Below are 19,550 nucleotides of genomic sequence, written 5' to 3' on the forward strand. Positions count from 1 at the left end.
GTGTCTAGGCTAGGGTTTTGAGTGTATTATTCCTTCTTTTCTTTTCTCAAAATGCCCACATGAATAAAAATATCTTGAAGGATGAAAGGAATATTCCCTTCCCAAAAATGGATTGTGCTTTTTTGTGTGGATAGGGTGAAACTTTGCCAAGTGGCGGGCCATCATTGGTTCCATTTTTTATTTTTATTTTCCATTAGAAGGACATATAAAATACCAAAATAAATATATTAATCAACTATTTTTAAACCAAAACTAAGAATAAATAAATAAATAGACTAACGAAAAATCAAAAAGATAGAATTAACTTAGAAAAACTAGATTAAAAGAAACCTATTCTTTTGCAATTTTTCTTTCTTTTAAACACAAAACTTATGCCTTGAAAATAGCGAATATTTTTTTGTCCTTTTTCATTTTCATAGACAAACCTACTAAAAATGAAATAATAGTTAAAATCCAAGATTAGACTAAAAGAAAAATTAATCAATAAAACAATGAAAACATCCCGGGAGGGTAAAAAATTATGTGTCTACAAGTTTTAACACAGAATATCAACAAAAGCAAAACTGTATCTAGGTTGTAGATTTTGTATCAAATCAAACATTTCTAAATATCCTTTCCTCTATTATTCAGAGTAAACAAGCAGGAAGTTTGATGTGTAAATGAGAAGAAGACTTGCACACACTCAGCACCTCGCTCTATAGTGTAATGAACTAAACTTGGGCATTCCACAAGGCTTCACTCAAAACAGTCTTAGCATGTGGATTAGGAATTAGTTACAAAGTTGAAGTACCACAAAACCAGAAAAAGGGAGTGAATGTTACACACAGAATCATCAAGACCTCTAGAATTTAGAAAGAATAAAGGTATAAAATATTTATTCTAAGTTCAGTGTCAACAAGGTTGCATTTGAAACTCATTTAAACCACTATATAAACAGAATCCTCCTCTTTTAAAGCCATTTCATAAGCCAAATTAATTAAGACAACAATTGAACCCCAGACCATATTTTAAAGGGAACATAACCAGTTCATGCTCTTAATCAAACGAACAAAGTACAGGACTGGAGGCAGGGATATTACAACAAAAATTAAAACGGTACTGAAGATAGCACAACAGGACTATAATTGAACTGAAAAAATAATTAGCACAATGATACCGACACAACATCAAGAACAATAACATGGAAACAGAACTGAAAATACTAATAACACCACAACCAAACTACAAAAAAAAAGATGAGGGAGAATTATTGACTACAAATCAGCAACTTAACATTAAATCTAATTAAATTAATCTAACCAAGTAAAACTAAGACGAAAGGGAAATTACCTTTCTTGGGTGCAGCGAACTGGTGCTTTTAAGTCACGGATCCCCGCTCCAACACGACGAACCCAAACCCGCTTAGATTAATCAAAAAGTTTCAAAACAGAAAGGTGAAAATAGAGGTTTAGAATGATATGTGGCTATTTTTGTTCATAACGAAAATGTAGCGGCCCCTTTTTCCCCCGTCCAAAACGGTCTCAAAACGTTAGTATTTATAGGATAAGATTAGGGTTTGATAGGTTCAAGATTTGGGCGGGATCTGAGATATTTGGTATTCAAAATCGAGTCAAGACACCCGTTTTTTTTTTAAAAAATGTACGAATTTTCTGAGATACGCTTCGGATCCCTAACCAAAATGGTGAGATTTCGTTTCAGATTTGAAGGGAGCTCAAGCGTTTTTAAGTGTGAAATGGAAAAATCTTCACATGGCTTCTGAAATGCATCAGTCTCGGGTACAAGGGACAGATCCCTTTGCTTCAAACGGAAAGATTAAGGCTGCCATGGTTGAGGGACGTTGAAACCATTGTTTCAAGAGGAAAGGGATGAGAAAGAAGGAGAGGCGCTCATGCTTGCAGAAGAAAGAGATGAACATTTGCACTAAAATGGCACGACAGGTCTGTCCATGGCTAAAGAAAAAAGGGAGTTTAGCTAAAAATGGAGGAGGGAGAGGAAAGGGAGCAGAGGAAAAAGGGGAAAACGACGAGGAGGGTGCGGCGGGTTTAGGTTTTAGGGTAAGGAAATAAAAAATGTAATGTTTCGTGGGCCGGGTCGGGTAGGTTAGCGGGTTAGTGGACTAGGTCGGCTGAAGGGTGTATTTAGACGGGTATGGGCTGTTGATGTTGGACCAGTTATTAACGGGTAATGGGCTGATGAATTAAAATGATATGGGCTAGTCCGAAAAATGTTTATAAATTGATTGGGGCGGATGGGCTAAAATATATTTGCTTCTTGTGCTGTTTTGGGCTTCTAAATTTGCATAAAAGATCTATTTTAACTAAAAATATTATCTATTATAAAAATATGTATTTATCAGTGCTCGGATAAAAAATAGAATTATATGACGTTGTAATGGTCGTGCGATAATATCAGTAAATAAACGCTATTATTTAACTGCGCAAAAATAAATGCGATGCGTGTGCATAAGGTGGTAAAAATGCTGAAATGATTATAATGCAAATTATAATAATACTGGTAATAATGATAATAAAATAATAACGATAATAATAATAATAATAATAATAATAATAATAATAATAATAATAATAATAATAATAATAATAATAATGGTAGTAGTAGTAATAAAAATAATAACAGCTAGTGACCGCAATAGGATAACGAAACACCGGTATTAATAAGAAGCTAATAATTATAGTAAAATATAAATAATTATTTCTTAAATTGCCAAAAATATTAGAAGCGTAAATAGATATTTTGGAGGAAGGCGGGACAAAATTGGGTGTCAACAATGTGAATCTCTGCTTAGCTATCTGAGTGAAGGGGAACCGGAAGAGGTGGTGGAACATCCAGATCTGTGAGTAATCGCACTAACCAAGTCTATTCTGCAATGACTCGACGCATTGACTAGTATTTAGCTTTAGCCGATGAAAGGGAGATCAAAGCTTGTTTCTTTGACTTCCATGAGATCGGACCTCCACCAAGAGTTATAAAAAATCCGCTAACTGAACGTTTGGAATCCGAACAAGATCCCAATCGGAGTCGCAAAATGCGATGAGATCTAAAGAGGCAATAGAAGAAATGAAAATGCCCATACCCGGATCAGTGAGGAGGTAACGTAAAACTCTGAAAGCAGCATCAAGATGTGGTTTACGAGGTGAGGACATATAGTGGTTGAGGTGTTGAACGGCGAAGGAAATGTCAGGTCGTATGTGGGTTAGGAAGTTGAGTTTTCCGATTAATCGCTGATAAACAATGGGATCTGGTAAATGGTCACCAACATTAGCTTGCAATTTGTGGTAAGGGTCAAGGGGAGAAGGTGCTGGTTTAGAATCAAGACACTCGAATTCAGAAAGCAATTAATTCCATGGTAAACTTTCTCTGACTCAAAATCAAACCTTGAGGTTCTCTAATTAGTTCCATGCCTAAGAAATAATGAGCTTGAACCAGATCCTTAATTTGAAATTCAGGTTGTAGGAAATCTTTTACGGTAGCTAGTTCTGTAGGATCATTGCTAGTCATGAGAATGTCATCGACATAAATAGCCAAAATAGAAATTTCGCCATCTAGGATCTTGAAGAACAATGAGTAGTCGTTGAGAGAATGAATATATCCTTTGAAATTAAGGGCTGAGGTGAGCCTAGCACACCATTGTCTCGAGGCTTGCCTGAGCCCATACAAAGATTTCTTCAACTTGCATACATGATGAGGGGAAGGTGTTGTCATACTGGCAGGGAACCTCATGTACACCTCTTCCCGCAAAGCACCATGCAGGAAGGCATTGTTTACATCAAATTGGGACACAATCTAACCCTTCTTGACAACAATAGTCAATAAACATCTAATAGTAGTCGTTTTCACAATAGGAGAAAAAGTCTCTATGAAATCAATCCTGTCCCTTTGAATGTCACCCCTTATGACCAATCTTGCTTCAATCTTTCAATAGAACCATTTGTTGATACTTGTCTTTATAAACCCATTTGTAAGGCAATGCTTTCTTGTCTTTGGGTAAAATCATGACCTCCCAAGTATTGTTAGCTTCCAAGGCTGCAAATTCCTTTGACATTGCTTCTTGCCACCCGAGGTGTAAGGATGCTTGGGAAAATGAAGTAGGTTCATGAGTTCTAGAGATAGAATTAAGTAGAGTTTGATTAGAGTGTGATAAAGCAGAAAATGGTAAGACAGTTGGAGTGATAGGTGAAGCAAAACAATGAGGAGTGAGATCAGTTAGAAAAATTCAGTTACAATTTACAAATATAGTCGTTAAGGTAAGATGGTTGATGATGTGGTCTAGTAATTGTCTAACATGATTAGGAACCAGAACAATATGAGAGGGAGGATGAGTTTGGATAATAGGATGAGGTGGAGGAGTAGAGTGAGGTAAAGGAGATGAACGAGGAGTGTGAGAAGAGGAGGAGGAAAAACAAGGCATGGGAGAGGCAGTAGGAATTGTTGTAGAAGAAGTAGGAGAACATTTGGAGAAGTGGAGGAATTTAAGATAGTAGAAATAGAATCAGTAGATGTAGGAGGAGAGGAAGGAAGAAAGGCAGGTGAAATATCAGGAGTGGATGATAGAAGGACAAGAACTGTAGGAGAAGAGAATGGAAAAATATGTTCATAAAAAATGTCATCCCTAGACACAAAAATTTTACTGTTTATCAAATCCAAAAGCTTGTATTCCTTCTTTCCAGTGAGGTAACCTATGAAAACACATTTAATGGACCTTGGATCTAATTTAGATCTGTGAAGAGATAAAGAAGAAGCATGACAAAGGTAACCAAAACTCTTTAGAATAGAATAACAGGGAGGTATGCCATGAAAAATTTCATAAGGTGTTTTGTATTTGAGAACTTTAGTGGGAAACCTGTTAAGTTAAAATGTTACAGTTAATAAGCATTCCCCCAAACTTTAATAGGTAGATTGGATTGATAAAGAAGTGCTCTACAGGTTTCAAGCAGGTGTCTATGTTTTTTTTCTACAATCCCATTTTGTTAAGGGATATAAACACAAGTAGTTTGGTGTAATACTCCATGTGAAGCAAGAAATTGAGAATTTTCATGATTGCTACCTAACTTTTCTAATGCATTATTAGACCTTATTGTTTTAACCTTAGTTTGAAAATGCCTTTCAGTCATAGCTAAGAGCTGCTTTAGACTTGTGAAATCATTTGATTTAGTGCTGAGTAAGAAAGTCCATTTTCCTCTACTATAGTCATCAACTATAATGAGGAAGTATTTAAAACCATCATGAGTTTGAGTTTTGCAGGTGTAACATCTCGTAAATTATGAGTTAGGTGTGAATGTGAAATGATAGGGGTTTAGATGTCATCATAGCTGTATAGATCCCTTTAGGATGGGTACAAGTGTTAAATGATCTTTTCGGGGTCAAACGAGATAAGGAAGGTCGTTAGAAATCCTGAAATTTGTCTAAGTCTGAGACAATTTTCATTTATGTCCAGTTTTCGGGTATTTGTGTTGGGAATTTGGGAAAACTCAAAAATGATAGTTGTTATTATCTGAAATATCTTTGCAACCATATAAAGTGGGGCTCAATCCGAGTACGTACAGGGAGTTATGATCATTTTACTGAGCGAAATTGATTATCGAAAACGTGCATTAAGTGTGCGTCGCGGGCCCATTGCACAACAAACAGTCGCAGTCGAGCATGTGATCAGGCGTTGGAGTTGCATCGTGTGGCCAACGTGGATCCCAGTCCTTGCGTTGCACCCGCGACGCGAGCTCAATGCGAATCGGGGTATTTTTTTGGTTTCGAATTTTCTTTAAGTCCTACCTCATTGTGCTATTTCCCACTTCATTCCAAACTAATATTTCTAAGAAAAAGAACCCTAGAAAAGTTCTCTAACCCTAAGGTAATTTACTACTCAATCTTGATCATACCACACTATATTCATCCTCTCTTAATAGTAAATCATCTTTTTACAATCCTAAGTTCTTGAAAACTCAAGAAGAAGAAGATATGGGCATGTGAATTTCATCTAAGAGGTAAAGTTTCTGAATTTTTCTGAGTATTAATAAAGTTTGAGTTAGAGTAGAAAGTTCTACAAGTTTAGAATCCGTTAGTGATTCATGAAAGGGTTCAAGAACCCGTTTATAGGCTTAGAAAAAGCCCTAGTTTTCGAATCAGGGTAAAAATCCCTAGAATTCATTAAATTTCTAAATTTGTCATTTAAAAACCATTGTAATGTGATTGTTGAACTTGGAAGAATCCGGTTGCTAGCTTATAACGGGATAAGAGGTATGTCTCTTTTTGAACATACTCTTTCAATCGATTTTTATGAACTCTTTGGTTGTGGTTTGTGTGCATGTGGGACAAGCCCACATTAAACCTTGTTTGTATTATATTATATATACGTATTCATGATTGTTTTCCTCCCTAAAGGATGATTGAAAATTGAGATATAAAGCTTTGGTATTCGAATTCGAATTACCCATAAGGGATGTTTAAACTTGATAACTGGAAAGCTTGACTATCTCATGTGAATGCTTTATAAAGGATTGTGTTGAACTTGATTTTTTTTTAAAGAGGATAACCTGGTTTCTAAAAATTAAAATGACTTGATGTACCCCTATAATGGGATTATGAACATGATCCTTAATGAATAATGTGACTATAATGATATGGCTTGTGATTCGACTTTCATGCCATGATTTGAGATTCGGCTTCTATGTTGTGATTGTGATTCGACTGCTTTGCTATGATTCTCTGTTGTTTGCGTTTGGCCTAGCTACTCGGGAGGAAGGGTAGTCACTATGGATCCTAGTGGGGTTAGCCAAGCTGTTCAGGAGGAAGAGTGGTCCTCGAGGGTTACATACCCCAATGTGGTATTTGCCTAACTATTCGGGAGGAAGGATAGTCATCGTGGGTCAAATTGCCTCGGTGTGGTGCTTCTATGCTGTTTTGGGAACCTTGAATGGTCATCCCATTGTCATTATTGATTTGGGCCTGTATTGCATTGTGATATGAGTTTTTTTGCCCGTGAGTGGCTTGTCGATGATATTACACTCGTTTGCCTGTGAGTGGCTGGTTGATAAATATTGAATTCGAAATGGAAAGACTGGAATGGTACTCAATGATATAATAAACTGGAGCTGATTTAAATACGGATTTATGGTTTCTCGATTAATGGTTGTGAAGTTATTGGTTTATCTTACCTCTGGATTTTTCAATTGTTTCTTACTTAAACGGTATTACTGTTCTTAATTATTTTATTTTTCTATATTATTTATTGTCCCCGAGACACTCACTGAGTACCCAGTACTCAGGCATACCATTGTTGTTTTTTATGTCATGTTAGGTACCATTGAAGAGCAGGTTTGTGACGTGCCGAAAACTTAGGGGAACTTGCTACTTCTCGAGATCTTTCAGTGAGCCCACATATCTGTTTGTGGGGCACCTCTCTATATTATTTCAGTTACTTAGATTATTGGGCTGCGTCCCGAGACTTTAGGCACTCTTTATTTCGTATAAGCTCCTTAGATGATTGTTGAACTATAGGTAGTGTTATGGATGTTTTTCCATGATTGTTGGGGCATGTTGCCATGTTATATTTAAGTATGGATTTAGATTTCCGTTGTTTTGTTTTAATGAGCATGACTTTATCTTGGATATTGGCAAATGGTGTGTCTCTTATTATTAGATAATTGCTGATTAGAAAGTATCAATGTTTCCATATATAATAAGGTTCTTCCGATATTTTTCATGACATCGGATGCCAGTCACGTCTAGGGTGAATTTTGGGGAGTGACAGTAAGACCCCCAAGTGTCAATGTGTATAAGATCAAAAATATGATTAGAAGAAGTAATACTTAATGGAAAAGGTAATTTAGGTTGCCTTGCCTTGGCACAAATATCACATGGATGATGGACAAAATAATCTGAGGAAAAACTAGAAACATGCTTCATATTAGAAATGGGCATAAGCCCTAATCGGTTATGACAAAGGCTTACATCATTAGGACTAATAACTGAAGGTAAAATAGAATTTGAAAATTTGGCACTAACAAACTGATTACAAGAAAATGAAACAAAAGCCTTATTTAAACTTGAAACAGCTCTAGACTTGACTTGATTGGAATTGGAGGAGTGCATAAGGTAGAGTTCATGTTTCACTTCACTAAGAACCAGAGGCCTCTTCAGTGAAGGGCCCTGCATAATAACAACAAAAATAGTGAAAATTAGGATAGATTTGAATTGAACACACAACTTATGCACTGATAATAAATTGTATTTGAAACTAGGGACAAATAAAACATTGTGAAGAGATAAACCAGGCAAAATAGTGACAGAACCTGATTTATGTACTAGAACACTAAGAGAGTAAGAAAGGTTGACATAAAGGGGTTTAGGACCTGTTCACCTTAAGTATCCTTATTCACATTCTGTATCATGTTGCAGAGATTGTTGTATTGGTTTTGGGTCATGGGCTTGTCCCCCATACCAGTTGAACAGAGGATAGTCTCCTCGTGTGTGATAGCAGCATTACTCTTAGGTCCATTAGGGTATTTCTTTGGCTTAGTGAATTTGAAATCTGCTGGGAAACCAATCAGTCTATAGGACTTATCAACTGTGTGATTTTTCCTCTTACAATAAGTGTAGAAAAGATTGTTACCATTTCCTTTCATTTCAGAATTTCCCTTCCAAAAAGTGTTGTTAGAATTGTTTTTGATTCTAGAGTTTCCTTTCTCTCATAGTTGTATTTTTGTGAACCATAGCCTTGTTTTCCAGCAAAGAAAGCTGACTCAACTGAGGTTTGAGCATTCTGAACCTCTCTTTGCTTTTCATCTCTAATCAGCAAAGAGTAGGCATGATTGGGAGAGGGTAAAGGAGACATTAGCAACAAACTGCTCCTAGCCCCAGTGTAAGCATCATTCAGTCCCATAAGGAACTGAATGAGCCTACCATCTTGTTGAGATTTGTTTGTCTTTGCCTTTCCTCCACAAGTGCAATCACAATTGCAGTCTTGAGTGATATCAAGAATGTCTAACTCATCCCACAGTCTTTTGAGCTTAGTATAATAGCTTGCTACATCCAAATTTTCCTGAACTGTTTCACTGATTTGTTTTTGCAGATGGTATAGTTGAGGTCTATTGCTTTGTCCAAACCTTTCTTCAAGCTCATTCCAGATCTCCTTAGCTGTCTTTGAATAGAGAACACTTTTAGCCATGTCCTTTGAAAGTGAGTTTAATAGCCAGGAAATCACCATATCATTGCATTTTGTCCAAGTTTTGGATAGATCTAAAGAGTTGAGAGGTTAAGATATGGTTCCATTAATGAAACCCACATTGTTCTTGGCAGACAAGGCAATCAAAATACCCCTATGCCAGCCTCCATACCCTTTTCCATCAAAGACAGAATTAACCATCACCATCCCTGGATAATTTGAGAGATGCAGGTAAAACTGGTGGCTGCAGAAAAGAACTCGGATCTTTACAAAAGCTCTGATACCATGTAAAGAAATGCACCATGGGCCTAACTCAACCCCAAAAGCTAGCTTATGAGGGGAGGATGCCCAAGTGTATATAAGAAGACCACCCATCTCATTAACCACCGATGAGGGATTTTTTTTTCATTCTTCAATACCCCACCCCACACCCATGGCTAGACATCTGGAGTGTGAACAATTTAATTTGGGGGCCCAACATCGGGTGAGATGGGTCCTGCTCTGATACCATAATAGAAAATGAAATTGGAATTGCAGAAATTTCCTTGTATTTCTTTCCATGCACAGTACACGTTTATATACAAAAATAAAGAATATTCCCTATCATCCTATTCGTCCACTTGTAATGTTTTTACTAGCTATCCTATAACTAATCAAACAATTTTGTAAAAGAAAAGAACAAAGAAAATAACAAAAACTACATATGATATTTGGAAGCTACTAGAATTATTTCCTCTTGTGGTATAGCTATACGGTTGAGATTAAAAGTTTACATAAGCTCATCAACGGTGGAGATCATTTGTGATATGTGGGATAAAAGACTTCGAATTCAATAAAGTCGATGTTGAACTGATTTCATCTATGCAAACCATGTCTACCATTTCTTTCTTCTTCATTTCATTTTTTTGTTGATATTTGAAATGGGAATTCATATTCCCAACAATTTCTAACATCACTAGGCATTGCACCAGTAAAGAATTTGTGTGACAAGTTAAGTGTTCTGGAAAGGGTGGAAAGGCCGATAAAATGTTTTGGATTGGTCCCGTTTAAGCGATTATGAGAAAGTTCGATTTCTTGCAGAAACTTGAAATTACCAAAACCATAAGGTATGGTTTCTTCTAGACTGTTATTATGCAAGTATAGGTGCAATAATTGTGTAAGGTTGCCTAGAGAAGAATGGATGTCCCTAGTTAATCGATTTGAAGCCAAGTAGAGTTCTTTCGACGTCGGAAGTATTCCAAGTGAAGCGTGAATATTATTTGTCAATAAGTTTAGGCTATTCCCAAGGGAATTTGGATCAAAATAGGGAGGTGTGGTTGACTATTGATATTAGAATGATAATGAAGGTCTGTTTATGCAATTATATTGCGGTTTCCAAATTTAACCAATCGAGAATCTGATGAACGCATAAGAAGGGGGAAAGATTTGTGGGACCCGCGACATACAACTAGGGAGGAATCATGGACTAGATTTAGCCTCAAATAGAAGTATGAGTGTTTGGTACCTATGAGCTAAAAGTCATAAGCTAATTTTTGACTTTTAGATTATTTTATAATTTTTGTAGGTAATAGAAATTTTTTGATAAGGATAGCGATGAATTTTGCCGTTTAGCTACAGTATTTGTCCGTCGTTAATTTATGTATTTTTTAGTAGTTGTTCAAGCCAACTTCACCCCAGTAAGATCCACGCTAATCACCCTTTGAGTACTTAGATCACATGTGACACCTTTCCACTGGCTGAAATGTATTGAATTGTTCCGAGACGATACTGACTTGTAGAGGACCAGAGGTTAGTTTTGACCGGAAATCAACAAGTGCAAGTTTGTTTGTCTCAGTATTACCAAGAATGGCTGCAAAAGCACTTTGTAAAATTGACAAGTTGAGGAATGTTATGACTACAAGGATATGGAAGTTCAACAAATCAGCTAGGTTAAGATTTGAAACATGGAAATCCATTTGAAAAATGAAACTGGACTGAAATGAAAAAACCTTAAAACTAAGAAAAAAGAGTATTTAAGAAGATGAATGCACTTGAGTCTAAACTGAAAGGAAAATAAAAGAAGAAGGAAGGAAGGAATAACTTTGTTGATTATGTCCTCTATGACATGTCAATATTTGAAGTCAGCAATTAACCATAAGTATTTAAAACAGCATAACATTAGAGATATGTTTGACTATGAGAATGAGGGTCCTCAAGTACTAATCTTTGCAATTATTAAAGTTTCTCCTCACAAATTTTCTAATAATGGAGAAATCCCCTTGTGCCAGTGGCACACGGTGCGAGACTTGGTGGATGATGGGCTGGTCCCTCTACCTTTGTCCACTTAAATACCAGACTTCCGTTCGCAGACCCCACATCTTATATCTAACCCACACATCACGATCTTATCACTAGACCAAAGACCTCGAGGCTTTCTCCTTAAAATATTTTTTGCAGTCAACATTCTTACACAGATACTAATTATATTCTAATTGGTTCTTGAAAAGTTTGATTTAAAACTTCTTAGCTTACAATGGTGTTTGCTATTTGGTAAACTTAAAAGTGCCTTTAAACCAAATGCTTTTAAGCCAAAACAATCCAAAATCAGCTTAAAAGAGCTATTGTGAAATCATTACTGAAAGCGGACAGAATGCCAATGTTAAAAGGGACAATAGCAAGAACATGCTCCATAAACAGTTCTTATAGAAGAGTGTGCATACCAATGAAAAGGAATATATGGAACCTTACAAAATTTTATTAATTGGCCACGAAAATACTCAACTGAAATACATAACTGAGGAGTGACACAACTTTTTATTCTCCTCAACAAAACCACCACTTTTATGCAAAAAGCCGTAATAAAACAAGAAAATATTTACAAACACCTCTATTATTTTCACATTTCATGTTGATTAACGTCTCCAATCAACATGAAATGGAATAATCCAGACTTTAGAATCTCCACAAAAGGGTAAGAAGAACTCCAATTTGAATTAACAGTTGAAAATTGATGCAATGAAGCATTACATTGGTTGACGTGTACAATGTAGACTCCATCAGCTACATATCGATTTAATTTCATCTGATGGATATATCACGTCGCTGAATGATTTGGTTAAGCAGTCAAGCTCCTGGATGAACTGTTATCAATATCTAAAACACACCGACACAAAAAAAAAAAAAAAAAAAAAGAGTTAACAATTTTTCAGGGAATTTAACTTCTGTAAATTGACAACGTAAATACATTATCAGGTCATATAAAAAATAATTATATGTAATTATCCATAATAAGTGAAATTAATTAACAACATGAAAATAAAGACAAGTAACCTGCTAAAACATGTTAAATTGCAATAATAGTATAACAAATTTATCACATTTTTTTTTGTGTATATAAGTGAAATGCTTTCTCAAAGGATATATCATTCAATAATGGGGTTTCTGTATACAAAATAAAAAGGGCATTTTTCTAAAGTAAATAAAAAGGACTTACTGATTGGAACCCTATGGAAAAAGAAACAAGCGGCGATGGCACAATAGGCAAGACAGAGAACCACTCCTTTCATGTAATGTGAGGTTCCATCCTGAAAGAGATATTAGGAATATTAGAATTCTAAAAGAATAAAGTTGAACGTTATGAAGTGAGAGTTATCGGTTTCGAATCTTGGGTATGAAGTCACACAGGGGCGGAGGGAGGAAGGGCCAAGGGGGTTCCGAACCCCCATAGGCGAAAAATTGCATTATTTATACATGGTTAAAATTATTTTTTTATGTATACATAGTAAACGTTGAACCCCCTTTGCCTTCTTCGTGTGTTTACTTTTTCATATTTTGAACTCCTTAGTGAAAATCCTGGCTCCGCCACTGAAGTCACATATGTTAGGAAGCACTTTACTATTAACGTGAGATTTTTTTTACGCGAATTTAAATTTAATCAAGTCTCAGTGCATATACCAAAAATCGGTGAGAAAAAAAAATGAAGTGAGAAATTAAGACCTAAGTTCCACTTATAATTTGAGCATGATATCCTCAATTTTTGTCTTGTAGCCTAATCCTATCATGTCATTCATATATATTCTCGTTTGGACAACAAAAAAAAAAAAAAAAATCCCTTTTCTATTATTAGTAAAAGTTTTGTTTTTTCTTAAAATCTTGGTTCAGTATTTGCAACATATATTATGGAAGTACTTTCTATATGGTTTATTTTTTAAATCGGGGCGGAGGTAGTATATAATACGTCGATTCGGTAGAATTCAATAATTTTGATCTAGACACTGTATTTATGTTAAAAAAATCACTATATACGTCTAAAAAGCAGTTACTAGCAGTTTATCACTTGAGGCCGTGTCCTAAAGAATAGAAGTCATACGGTTCACATTTTTATACATGAGAAAATGATGTTATGCTATGAAAGGACTATATTGTACTACAAATAAGCTGAGATTTTCTTTTATCTCTGAAGTAGATGGTGGTTGATAAAGAACTCTTTGATCATAATTACTGTCTTTTAGTTATTTATTTCCTTATTTTTTAAATTAGTCAAATTTGGTTTAAGTGATTTTATCCTTTTAGCTACTATATCAGCATTAATTCATATATCAAGAATGAACAATAATTAAAGTTGGTTGTCAAATAATAAAAGGACCTGCAAGGTGAAGGCAACGAGGATGATTGAGAAAGCAAGAGAACCAGTTTCAAGTAGGCTAAAATCCAAATCCATATCCACGCCAATTATCCAACCCATAATCACACATAAAGGTACCTGAAAATAGTAAACAAGTTAGCTTTATTCTATCCATGTCCTTATTCACTCAAAAAGTAGAAACAATAACTGAAATGAGTTAACTCATATACACTAATTATAGGTAAGAAAGTTCTACACTATCAGTATAGTATCTGTTATAATCCATAATCTACTTTGTTTTTAGACTACTAAGGTAACTTTTATGGATGATTAATTGTGGTTATCTTTTAGGTGGGCCGGTTTATAAATGTCTTTTACACTATTAAGGGCCGTTTGATTGGTTATGTGGTATAGCTAATCCAAGCAACAACCTCATATAAAGCGATACTACAATATTTGATCGATCGGATAAGAAAAAATAACCTCAACATTATCTAGTGTAGCCTTTGGTTGGAAATATCAAATAATACCCGCATTAAATTATGCAGGAGTTTGTGTTTTATGTAGGATAAAATGCGGAAAAAAATACGTATATTAGAAATATTGCAGGATTAGATTATTTAAAGGAAAAATGCCCTTAGAGTACGTAATTCTTGTATAACAATAATCAGTTCAGTATTAATCACTACTAAAACATTTCCATCATTATTGATCACCGCGAACACTCCCTTCATTATCCATCATCGTCACATAAATAATAATTCCTACGTTATAATATCTCATCATAACTAGATGTGAGTCAAACAACCCTTAGCATAAAAATTTAAACTCTAGATATAAATAGCCAAAAGAAAAAGAAATTATGAAGTATATACATGCATAAAGAAACAAATATTGCCAGATTCTTACCACAAACATTGAAATCTGAGAAGCTGACCCCAAAGCAACACCTAAGGAAATATCCTACATTAATAGTAGAGTATGTACATTCATTAGATTCTTTTCGAGATTGAATAATGTGAGGAGTTTATGTAGCATTATTATGTATCTTACCAATTTGTTCTTCAAAGCAAAGATGATGGATCCAGCATGTTCTGCTGCATTTCCCACTATAGGCAACAATATTAAGCTTATGAAACTCACAGAAATCCCCCAAGAATCTGATGCAGCCTGAGATTATATTTAAAAAAAAGACAAACAATTTTTTGTTTACTGAAGTGAAGAAATGAAAAAGGGAAAATGATGGCAAATTTGGTATACAATCTAGTTAATTATGCAGAATTGTGATGTAGGCGTTGTTTATGAGGTGAATAAACGTAGGATTGTTATGCGGCGAGTTATAGTGAGTCCTTTCTTCCGTGATGAATAATGATACATAATTGTAATTTATGAATTTCCAAATTTACGAGCGTTTTCGTTTTTACATACTCTAATTTATGTATTCTTATCTCACACCCCACATAATATAAAGTAATGCATAGATTCTCATATAAATTATACCAAAATTAATAATATAATGTTTGGTTTTTGGAGTTCAAATTGTATTAAACTCCGCATAAGTAGAAACAAAACATTATAATAATTAACGGAGATTATATTAACTATGCTAGATTTTATGCCGAAAATCAAACATTGTATAAGTAATATGAAGTTTTATAACAAGACTAGATTTTCTTATACTTCAGATCACCAAACAACCCCTCAATGTACTGCCCAAAAAAGCTTACCTCAATTGTACCAACAACGTACTCGGATAATAGAGCAATAGTTATAGTCATGCCAATCAACCAAGCAAATGAACTCCAAAATCCAATCACCGGCTCATCATCTTCTGAAACTTTACCTTCTAATTCCTCCTATTCATACACAATCAGAATAAATGAAATAATTTATACACATAACACAAAACGTTCATGTTGTTGGGGTAATTTCACTTGTTTTAGCAAGTTACTTATATTTCAGATTGTTAGTTTTAACTATATATTATGTGTGGTTACCTCTGGTTATCTTTTAACTGATAACCTAAATATGTAAAAAAAATCATTCACGCTATCAATATACAGAAGTTGAACCCCAAAGTAAATTACTTAACGTTCAAAATGATATCATCTGAAGACATAACTTCTTGTAATTTCTTTTTTGGTTAGGTGGGTGGTGTTGAAGACATAATTAAGTAAATAAAAGTGGTTTTTTTTTTTTCTTTTTTCTGATAGCTTAATATTTTAGACGAGGCGATCACACAATTCAATATGGTATCAAAGCAAACAAAGATTCTAAGTTTGAGTCTCACAACTACTCATTATCAGAACAGAATTTTTTATGTGGTTAGCCCATGAAAAAATCGAGCTCGCATCGTGAGAGGCGACATTTTGAAAATATAATTAAATAAACAAAGTGATTTCTAACCGCTTAAGCTTATAGATGAGGTGGTCACACAATTCACAAGTAATTCATACTATTTATTTATTACTCTAAAAATAGAAAATATTACCTCCTCGGAAGATTCAAACAATTGTCTGTGTGTCCTCAGTTGAAAGAAGAGATAAGCAGCATATGCTATAAGCATACAAATGCTGCTAACTCTAGACAACCCCAATATTGATGTTGTTACATTAATAGTGTCAATTGCTGGCCCCAAAGACAATCTATACATCAGCGGCAACATGTGGCAAAGCAATCCCAGTAGAAGGAGGATGGAGTTTACATCAGCTTGTTTCTGTCCCAAAATGAAAATAAAAATATGTCAAACACAAAATATAGAGTTAAAGTATCAAGTCACTCATAGTATATCTACATGTAATCTTTCTTAAAATGTGAGATTTTAAATTTTAATTAAAAATAAAATAGATTACCTGCTACCATAGGTAAAAGTAACCTAATGGTATAAAAATTTCAAATTTTGTAGGAATTTAACTTATACACACTGACAGTAAAGTAAAACTTAAGTGAGAATTACACTAATAGTGTAAACAATCTTTAAATTGTCGTGTATACAAATTAAACCCTAGATTTTGTATGAATTGAAGTATTTACATGACAATATTTATAATTTTTATACTCTTAGTGTAATTTAACTTGTAGGTGCCCTATCTTATTTTTTAGGTAACTAACGTTACTTATTACGAACAATTACCTATAAGTAGTATAAAAAGAATTCTTTCTACATTTATTATTATATAGAATTTTCCCGGGTCTTTATAAAACATAATGAAAAACTCAGGTGGAAGCACGAACAAAAGGTTACATATAAAGAAGTTTGAATTCACACTTTGTATTATATTGAAGTGCTCTTACCCTGTCAAATCTCTGTTCCTTCTTAACATTGGCAAGTCCTCCACAAAATAGAGAGCTTCCAAGAACAAGAAGAAGGTTTGAAAGAATTGATCCCAAAAGAGAGTACTTTAGAACATGTATTTTCCTTTGATAAAGTGCAAATAATCCTATTATCATCTCAGTTGCATTGCCACATGTTGCATTAAGTAGACCCCCAACTGCATTAAATCATCATAACAGCAACTATGCATCATTATTTCAACTTAAAATACATGAGTTTAACTAATATGTATAGTCAATGTAAATAATTTTAATACCATTAAATCAACTTGTTGTAACAGATAATAATATATTTTGTTTTCAAGATTCCAAATATGATATTTTAAGTAGGCTTCCCTATAAATATTCTTTAAATGATCTGATAGTATAAAAAATTATTTACACGAACACTTTTTTTTCTTTTGGGAAATACAGGAACAAATGCATACCTGTTGGGCCAGTGAAGTGAGCAATTTGTCTTTGTTTAATTTCAGGTAGAAAAGGGAAAAAAAGGAAATAAAAATAATCGTGTTAGGAAATTTATCATAATAATAGGAGATTAAAAATAAAAACAAAATATAAGCAACTTACTCAGTCAAGAAGCTGACACGTTCAGCAAGCGGTGCAAGTCCAAGCAAACTAAAAGCAAAAATCCAAGGCTGCTCTCATCACATGAAAAACACAAACATGAGGCACTATTACTATTATGAGAATCAATTTTCTTTTTCAATCATAATTTTTTTTATATAATTTCTAAATATTTTGCATTATTAGTTATCGTAAAATTTGGTACAATAGTGGATTTTATTCTTAAAAAATTTTAAAAATCTAGTTTTGAATACAACTATATGATTAAGTAGCTAGTATGATCTTCTTACTCCAAACTTTGCCACATGCATGAAATAAAGGGAGTACAATTTAACTCATATACGGCATTGAGTTTGACACAATCATTGATAATTGGTAGCTTTACCTATTGTAAAAGGTAATTTATCATGTTTGGTAAGTCATATCAGTCCCTATCTATTAGTATAAAGGTTACTGTGCAATTAACTTTTAAGTAACGTAATAGAGTACTGCATTTTTTACACTAATCATGTGTATTAGTTAAACTCAAACAAATAGCCAAAGTCCAAAGGAACATAGGGTTGTCCAAAAGAATCCTAATGAGTCGTTTGGTTGTTATCAGGAAGTGAATTATTCATTTATTAAAATCAACATAATTAGTACCGTGTTTGGTAGCATTTTATTTTATATGTATAAAATTTAGCACACCATGTATGATATTTGGTTACCAATATATAATTAGGCATAACTAAAATTATACTTAAAAGAAAGATGAAGTAATAAAATCAACTAAAATGCAACCAACACCAACCAAATGACCTCTAAATTCTCAAAAACACTTAAAGAAAGACGAAGTAATAAAATCAGGAAGAAAACAAAATACTAACTCTTGCAAACTGATAGTATTGAGCTAGCACTGCCAAAGGGATAGCTGGAAATAGCAAGCAAAGCTTTGTTCCTAATATAACTTCTTGAAGATGAACCAATAATTCCCTTAGCATCCTAAAACGACCAGATTTTGACAAATTTTGTGCATTTTTCTTCATGATCAATTCTTGATCATTTTTTCTTTCTAACCCTTCCTCCCTAAATTCTCCATTATTCTCCAAGTCCCTTATAGAACCCATACTCGAAAAATGGATTTTTTTTAGAGGAATAGAAATTGTTGTTGAAACTATTTATTAGGGGAACATTTTAATGCATCTTTTATAGTTTATAACTTGTGTTTTTGGGTTTAATAGAGGACAAGAAATGGAAGTTGGCATGAAAGTGAAACTTCCTCGAATTTTCGGTTGAGTTTTATTTTGTTTTTTCTATATTTGTTTGCATGAACTCCACGTATTTTTATGGCAAGCAAACATGTGCTGATCAAACCCTAAACGGTAAAAAACGTATATTCACTTGTTTTCTTTCCTGAAAATGGGCGTAAATTATGTAGGTTTTATTCGAGTACTATATGAAATAAAATCATTGAAAAAATTATTATTGACTGCTCATGAGACAATTTATTTATGGTACGTTATACTGTATCGATTGTTCAATTGTTAATTCGTGTGGAGAATTTTTCAGGTAAGAGATGCATACATCTCTCTCACCACAACATTCACTCTCTTCTTATGCACTTTGTTGATTTCAAATGGATTTTATAAGTTGGTATAATGAAAAATAAAAATATTTGGTGATTCAAGCAATGAATTTTTATATTATTCATAAATTTAGGATAATACAAATTCATTAAAAAAATGGTCATTTGGGATTTTTCATTCTCATAAAACTTTTACTCTTCCATGATGTCCAAGCTTGCGAGTACTTTTTGCGATCACTCAATGTAATTTATTTATTAAATTGGTTTATCCTTGCAGCTAACCCATATTGCTCATTGATGAACCT

The 19,550-nt window shown here is 34.0% G+C and overlaps 1 protein-coding gene across 1 annotated transcript; it reads right to left on the reverse strand.

Annotated features, from left to right (window-relative positions):
* Positions 1–11,892: 11,892 nt before the first annotated feature.
* On the reverse strand, positions 11,893–18,875 carry LOC132605805 (vacuolar cation/proton exchanger 3-like). The gene is made up of 11 exons (XM_060319047.1): positions 18,548–18,875; positions 17,685–17,752; positions 17,543–17,571; positions 17,076–17,272; positions 16,273–16,497; positions 15,509–15,637; positions 14,835–14,951; positions 14,691–14,744; positions 13,803–13,919; positions 12,651–12,741; positions 11,893–12,310 (listed from the first exon to the last, which is right to left on the reverse strand). Exons 1-11 carry the CDS (start codon positions 18,785–18,787, stop codon positions 12,273–12,275), a joined length of 1,305 nt encoding a protein of 434 aa, XP_060175030.1. The 5' UTR covers positions 18,788–18,875; the 3' UTR covers positions 11,893–12,272.
* Positions 18,876–19,550: the final 675 nt, after the last annotated feature.

This window comes from Lycium barbarum, chromosome 8 (genome assembly GCF_019175385.1).
Source record: "Lycium barbarum isolate Lr01 chromosome 8, ASM1917538v2, whole genome shotgun sequence".
NCBI classification, from domain to species: Eukaryota; Viridiplantae; Streptophyta; class Magnoliopsida; order Solanales; family Solanaceae; genus Lycium; species Lycium barbarum.

What these genes read in the sequence shown, in the direction of transcription:
- LOC132605805 (XM_060319047.1), bottom strand. Translation starts at nt 18,787, where the DNA reads ATGGGTTCTATAAGGGACTTGGAGAATAATGGAGAATTTAGGGAGGAA. An exon ending in AGGAACAGAGATTTGACAGG is followed by an intron (nt 16,498 to 17,075) that starts GTAAGAGCACTT and finishes ATTTTGGGACAG; the next exon opens with AAACAAGCTGATGTAAACTC. An exon ending in ACGTTGTTGGTACAATTGAG is followed by an intron (nt 14,952 to 15,508) that starts GTAAGCTTTTTT and finishes ATATAATCTCAG; the next exon opens with GCTGCATCAGATTCTTGGGG.